We start from the raw sequence: 8027 nt of genomic DNA on the forward strand, positions 1-8027 counted from the left end.
CAAGTTCATAAAAAACGTAATAAAGGGAAAACTAATAAGAAAATAAATAAATAAAATGCTGGGTTAAAGAATGGTAGGTTCAAACTTCTGCAGTTCTTTTTTGTTTCCTATCAATCAATTTATTGAATTCTCTTGATTTAGCTTATATTAATTTTTTTATTGCAAATTTGTAATCCTTTTTTGTTTCTCATTTTTCATCAACTTCTAGAATTTAACTTGGTTTAGGTGTCATATTTATTAATCTTGGACAAAAGGTATATTTTCCTTCACTTTCTAGAGGTTGATATAATAAAGGGTGTGGCTAGGTTTCGGTCGTTTGATATTTAACCAAGTCTCAGTCAAGTGACATATTATATAAGAAGAAAAAGAAAAAAACTATTTTTTTTGCATGGATCTACACGCAAGATCATACAGATATATCATCGACCGAGACATAGCCAAGTCTCAGTCGACTGAGACTTAGCAGGCAAAACTGTATAATAAAAGGTGTAATTTTCCCTGATCTGTGTGCAGTCTATTTGTCACTGCCATTTGACAATTGTGAGTTTAACTTCAGCTATTGCATTGTTATTTATTTGTATTGTTTATACCACATATTTTCCAGGTGTGATTTGGCACCTGAATGTACTCGTTAAGTCGTTAGTGATGCATCATTACTAAAAGAAGAATCAAAGCACAAAATAAGCATGCTTTTATTGAGCATTTATTCTTGTATGAATGCCCTTGCATGCAGGTTTGATCTCTTGATTGAACCAAGCATGCTCACTCCGTCAGAAATTACTTGTCGCAGAAATGAATGAAAGATGCAAGATCAAGACAAGTTCACCATCTTCTAATGAATTGGCAGCGCCCCAACCTATTTCATCAAACAATAATTCTACACTAAACCTTCCCCAAATCCTCTCCTCTGCCCCCTGATTTTAACCAGGGTGGGGCCCAGCCGTTAATCTCGATCCAATTAATTACCTCGTAAAATCCTCACGTTAGCTTTCATACGTGTAGCATTGCTCTTCATCAAAATAAGCACTAAAGCGCCTGGTGAAAACGTAATCAAAGTCCTGCATAGAGATAATAAATAGTCAAAACAAAAAAAGACCTGGAAATCTAAATGGAGTGTAATGTTTTTATGGATCTCAGGAAAGTCATACTACACAAATAAAGCAGATAACATAATAATCAACCAACTCACAACAAAAACTCCATAATAATCAACCAAAGCGAAGATAGGAAAAATCATATTATATATATTCTCCCTCCGTCTCAAAATAAGTGACTCAATTTTATACTGCTTTAGTACAAAGTTGAGTCACTTGTTTTGAGACATAGGGAGTGTTAAAAGAAAGACAGGAAAAAGGAACAAATAGTACATGCATCAACCTTATAGCATCGAGTCATCCTTGGAGGGTAGACGGCTGTACAAGTTGAAGACCATGCTGGTCCTCCTCCTGCTGGACCGGAACGGCGAGGGCAGGAGGAAATACAGCCCCATCACCACGACCACCACCTTGAACGGCGTCCAGTACAGCACGACGGCGACCACCAGGGAGAGCAGGATGAAGATGGGCGTTACCCTGTGGTCTCTCCAGCTAAGCAGCGACTGCGCGCGCTCCGCGTGCATAGCCAGGTCGCCGAGCTCCCTTTGCAACGTGCCGGCGACGCTCCGCAGCCGGTCGTATCTCAGCTTCACGATGTCATCCGGCGTGGACGTCGGGAACGTGTCGAACTCCTCTTCCAGCTCGTCGGGCTGCGCCTGATCTGCGTACGACAGCACCGTGTCTATATGCGGCGGATTCTGCGGCCGCCGCGGGTAGTTCCACACCCCGATCATGACCATGAGCACGAGCACCATCGGCAGGATCAGCTGCGGGTAGCACACCAGGTACAGGAACATCACGTGGACCAGAATCGTCGACAGTGGGTTCTTCCACTCGCAAATGTCGTCGAACCGTTTGGCGACGGCGATGGCGCCAGAGTAGAGGGAGGCGATGCGTTGGAAGTTGGACTGGCTACGACGCAGGCTGAACATTTGTGGGTCTACGTCGAGCATGTACTCCACCACCTCCCTCCGCAGTGGCGGCTCTGCCCTGGCCAGCCGCGTGACCACCCTCTGCACCGCCTCCGCCTGCAACCAGAGGGGGTCCACCTGCGGCATCGTGATCGGGTCGGTGTGGTGTATGCGTATCGTGGGAGGCAGCGGTTTGCCGTACGTGGCCAGCATTTTGGCCCACGACCTGCAGGTGAAGCGGACGGCGAGCTGGAGTTCGCCGGTCATCTTCAGCCCCGTCGGGGTGAGCACCATGAGCGGGTAGTGTTGGCTGTACATGCGGTTGGTCTCGAGGGTGGCGAGGCGGATGCGCACCTTGCCCATCTGCTGGTCATCACCCCCTTGCGAGGAGGATAGATGGCAGTCGTCGAAAACTGCGACGGTGACGACGGTGTTGAGGTCCAGCACGTTCCAGGTGTACTGCTCGTTCCACTGCGGCACCGCCGTGGCGAACAACGTGCCTGTGCGCACCCACTTCTCGCCGTACTTGACGACGCAGTAAGGGTCGGTGAGCCCCCCTTCTTTATCCTTCATGCTCACCAGGCCTCGTGCGCTAAGGATGTCCACCTCCAAGATGCCAATGGCGCCCTTGCGGAGCTTCTTCACCGATGACGAAAAAGCACGTAGTTTGAATGTGTTTTTTACCTGCAAATTTCAAGTTTTTATGTTGTATGGTATAACATAAAAGAAACGGAAATGATAAAATGTAGAGACATGTGCGGTTGATAATAAAATAAGAGACGTTCCGGTCGAATTCATCAATCTTGATATGTGTCGGCTAATTATCTCGGAGGTGCTCATGGGCAGTCAGCGTGTGTGTGTTCATAAAGACGGATATATGTGCGTGTATGTGAGTATCTGCGATTGAATTGTGTTCGAGAGAAAACCCTTATTCTGTTTTTTTGGGTTTCTATATTTTTTGGTATTTTCTATTTTTATTTATCCCCCATTTCCTTTCATTTCTTCTGTTTTTGTTTCATTTTATTTTCTATGTTTTTGTTTAGAAGTAATATAATATTTTTGACAACTAAATGAACACCTTTTTAAACTCCATAATATATGTGCACTTTGTATTTATCCAAACGGTCTTCCTTAAGTTACTATTCTGACTATCCATCACATGCTTCATGCTGAGTGCTGAGTGCAGCTCACATAGGTGCGGCTATGTATGAGAGCGGCGTTGCAGAGGCCGGGCACTAGACAGCTCGTTATCCCCTTCGTGGGTGTGGGCCTCGTGATTCACTTCTATCAGACCTTTTGAAAGTAAACAAGCCAATATACATCTAGATGAATAGTGCAACCGTATATCAATGAATGAGATAACACTGTTTGAAGCATGTGATGACTGATTTGACTGCTCGAAATCAAATACGGTGAAATTAAGGCTCACCCTTCACGGAGGACAAAAGCATCAATATTCTACTCTATTCGGCCACCTCATCATTGCATGCTGCAGCCATGTCTCATTCTGGGCAATTTTCTGTAAATGTACCGCCGCGCATTTCTCTGTTTTTATAAAACTAATCCTCAAAGTAGTGTACAACTTGCTACTTACGATATCAAAAAAATCTTATATTTTGAGACGGACAGAGTAATTACTACCTTCGGCCGGGTTTACTAGTCCCCTCACATTTTAGGTCATATTTTAACAATAACTTTAACTAATAAAATGAAACTCATATGTAGCAAAAGTCATATTATTAAAAACTAAATTCAAATACATATTTTTATGAGGTGCATTAATATTTTATTAGTCAAACATGTGATCAAAGTTTGATCCAAAATACAGTGAGGACTAAAAAACCTGGACGGAGGTAGTAATTAGTTGTGCTTTTTTCAAAGCTCTTTCAAGATGGTTCTTTTACCCCTAAGAGATAAGAGAAATATTTGGTCAGAACCGCCCATTCATCAAGGTATATTTGACCACACATAATATTATGGCAATTTATTACCAAAAGGGAAATATTTAAATATTTGCCTCATATCTTTTTATTTTAATCTACTAAAAAATCACATTCAATCCTCGTACGTCTATGTTGTATCTATCATATGAAGATAAATAATTCCCCTAAAAAAAGATGGATAACTATAATGTTGTGGAATATGATACATATCTATGGAATCCTAAATATTTGTATATACACTACAATCTACAAATGGCATTATTATAATTTGTCTAGATTACAACCTAATAATCATCACCATAATTAACAGTATGTGTACTCGCATTATTATGAGAGAGTTAGTAAAAATTAGATGTACACATGTCATGCTAGGAACGTGTTTGAATTTTTATTGTGTGAGAAATACACTAAACTTTGTCCGTTATACATTCTCTTCTCAAGGAAATAAAATGTGCAAGAACATTGGTACACATGGGTGCTCTGTTAAAGAAAAATACTGATGGTATTTTGTCTGCTTTTTGCTATGATTTTGTCAACTATTATTCATTTACCATGCAAAAGAAAAAAACTAGTATTCATTTTTGGTGTTTTCTAGAAACAATTTCTATGCATTCTCTATTGTTTAGCTCCCAGCCGACAAAATAATACATGCATAAACATATATCACAAAACTTGACAAACTTCTTATTTCATTTGTTATAGACATAATGATAAGGTACGTTCAGCAAAAGAAAATAGTTGGGAAAAATCAGCTAAACAAATGATTGGCAAAAAATCTGGCATTATTTAGATCTGTTATTTTTTTCTATGTATGCAAGGTTTTAAAGAAAGGGAATAAATTATAATAATTTTTCCTTAATTATACCGCAACAATGTCTAACCCCCATCCCATTATCAATGGTCTATTACCTCCTATTACATGTTGTATCAACCATTAATTCATTAAAATTTAACAGTCCATAATGATCTGGACCACCATAAAATTTTCCTAAAAAACTGTTGTGCCGCCGTTCAGAGTAGCACCATCCAGCGTTTTTCCCTCTCTAAAAGTTCTCCTTAATCCATCATCTTAAGTGTATCCGATGATTAAGTACAAACCAAAACACCTGTCGTTCTGCAAAGAAGACATGATGACACTGTACTAGCATGTGCCTACTGCCAGCCACCTGCTTTCGGCCCAGATTGGAAGTACCTCTTGCATGGGGCCTATCCTAGAATACGGTGATATACGGCCTTGAAGTTGGGGCTGTAATTGCAATACGTCTAGCAACACATATCCCCATGCTAGTTCGGCGGGTGGGATTCAGAGCTGCCTGCAGACCGGCCTCTGCAATTCTTTTTCGGGCTATGTATCTCTTATAGCGATACCTACCGCAGCGTCGCCTGCAGGGTGGCCTAATTGGGCCGGCCCAGCGTGCAGGAGGAGCACTGACTCTCCGTAGCAACAATTCTCTTTTACTATTTTATTTTATTTATATTTCTAAAGTATAATAAAAAAATATTTGAATTTGAAAATAGTTTAGAACAGGTTCCAATATTTTTTTAAAAAAACTGCTCGAAGAACTTTTAAAAATGCTGATAGCATTAAAAAAATGTTTGGGACAACTAAAAGAATATTGATAGCACTAAACCAAATGTACATTTTTTTAAATTCGATGCAATGTATTACTTTTTGCATAAAACAAATTGTACCATTCAAAAAAAGTACGTGATATTTGAAGAAAAGATTGTGCCCTACAAGAAATTGTTTGCGATACTTAAAGAAAAATGTAAATACAATGTAAAAAATATCAAAGTTGTATAAAATTTGTTTTCCAACAATGTGTATTTGAAAAATGTTTAAACATGTATTAAAAATGCTCAATATATGTATTTGAAAAAAATGAAAATCTGCGTATTTAAAAATCTTCACCCTATATAAAATTTTTTACGTTTATACAAAAAATGTACAACGTTTACTGAAAAAACTAGACATGTGTTGAAAAAAGGAAAAAGGAAAAAAGACAAACTCAAAGAAAAAAAATCATGTATAGGATAAAAAAATTGAGCACGTATATGTAAACATATATTTAGACATATGTATATGGAGAACAAACAATGAGTACAAAAAAAATAGACATGAAAACATATATCTAACAAAAGGTTAATCATGTATTTTAAAATGCTAAACATGTTTTAAAAATGTTTCTGTATACGAAACTGTACAGTATGTATGAAAAAAGTAGACATCAAAAGATGTATTTATAAAAAATGTCAATCATGTATTCAAAATCGTTAAATGCGTATAAAAATGTTTTTCATATAGACGAAAAATGTACAGTATGTATGAAAATGTAGACATATGTCGAAAAAACCAAAAGAAACCGATGAAAACTAAAAAAGAAACAAGGAAAACAGAAGTACAGAATAAAAATAAAAATAAAAATATAAAAATATAATAATTTTAAGCCCGACAACGCAATAATTTTGTACTTGTGGCAAAGAGAATCTCTTCAAAGTTGAATGTATACAGAGTACATATATAGCCTACAAACAAAACTTAGCTTCACTTTATTTATTTTATTTTTATTTAAAAGTAAGCATGGCCCACTGATTCAAAATATAACAAATTACGTTAGAACTACATCCACTGTTCAACACTACATGACTTGCTAGAAAGGCCGACACCAAACTTTTCTGATTTTGACCATTATATTTCTCATGGAAAATAATTTAATAATATACCATTTTCATAAATTTTACATTTGCATAGTCATAGCAGAGGAAAAGTGATGGTCAAATTTAAACATTGGAGACTATACAAAATCTAAAACCTTATGTACTTTCGAATGAAGGAAATCTTTTCTTTCATATAAAATTAATTGAAATCGTTTGAAAATATATATCATAATAGGTTTCGTTATATTAACTTGATGTTATCTTTGTTGCTAATATTCCTATATTGATGATTAAACTTAAAAATGTTTGATTGAAGACTTTCTAAAACTAATATTATGATCCATGTTAAAAGAAGGTTCTAGTGTCGAAAGAGGGATGTGTGACTAAAGCAATTAGCGTTATCGGACTCATGACATTATTCCTCGAGCACCAAAGCTCGTAGTTTAGAAGCTCAAATGATCCCAAGTTTCCAACGCAAGGATTCGAGTGGTATTTGTAGCGATCCAGAAGTAAAGAAAGCAATACATAAATTCCCAAAATTTTGATATACCTGGGTTGTTTCCATTTCACGAAGTCTATCAATTATATTTAGTGCACTAGTTGGCCTTTTCTTTGGATCGAAGTCTCTGCACTCTAAAGCTGTCTCGTAGCATACTCGTATCTGTTCGCATAGTGTATCTTGTTGGGATCTCTCCAACCTTTCACTCCAACTTTCAATTACCTAAAAAATTGCATTGGTGTGTTATGGTCTACGAAATGAACCAGCAACATCTTACTATACAGGAAAATTATCGACCACATACATTTAAGCATCAAACTAATACAACAAATTTCTATAAAAGTAAAATATGGAGTGCGGCGTTTTGGTGCTCGGGCTACATGGAGCCCTTTTTTGAAACATTAAAAAACATTTTAAAGTTTCAAAAAATTCGTTTCCACATTTACATATGGATGTATACTATATATGTATAAAATTTCATGAGAAAATACATTGATTCGTGAGCTACACAAAAAGTGAAAATTATTGGTTTTATATAGTAACAATACACACACTGTCCACTGTTTTCAATGTCAGCAATTTGTGTTTCTTATGTGTAGCTCTCATGTTAATGTATTTCATCATGAATTTGCGAGTATGCGGTATATATCCATATCATACTGTGGATTTAGTCTCAGAATTTTTGAAGCATTTAAATAATTGTTTTGATTTTTTCCAAAAAATAAACGAGCTCCAATGAATTTCTGTAAAATATGTCCCAATAGATTCAAGTCAGATCTATCACCATGTAAATTGCACTTTCATGTTTGATCAAAATAAGTAGAAATAAAATGTATAATTCTTCTTGCAAATGATAAGATATGTGAATATTGCGCATTGTTTTAGTTCCCATGTTTTCCTGCGCTTGCATTAATATTGCGCA

General features: G+C 37.1%; 1 protein-coding gene across 1 annotated transcript in view; it reads right to left on the reverse strand.

Moving 5' to 3' along the window:
* Positions 1 to 641: 641 nt before the first annotated feature.
* LOC119303710 (FT-interacting protein 7-like) overlaps positions 642 to 8027 on the reverse strand; it is a 9460-nt gene continuing 2074 nt past the window's right edge. Inside the window, exons 6-8 of the mRNA XM_037580848.1 lie at positions 7157 to 7327; positions 1378 to 2689; positions 642 to 1058 (exon numbers count right to left, since the gene is read on the reverse strand). Coding sequence (XP_037436745.1) covers positions 1379 to 2689; positions 7157 to 7327 — 1482 coding nt within the window. The 3' untranslated portion in view covers positions 642 to 1058; position 1378. The remainder of the gene's footprint in view (positions 1059 to 1377; positions 2690 to 7156; positions 7328 to 8027) is intronic.

This window comes from Triticum dicoccoides, chromosome 5A, assembly GCF_002162155.2.
Source record: "Triticum dicoccoides isolate Atlit2015 ecotype Zavitan chromosome 5A, WEW_v2.0, whole genome shotgun sequence".
Classification (NCBI taxonomy): domain Eukaryota; kingdom Viridiplantae; phylum Streptophyta; class Magnoliopsida; order Poales; family Poaceae; genus Triticum; species Triticum dicoccoides.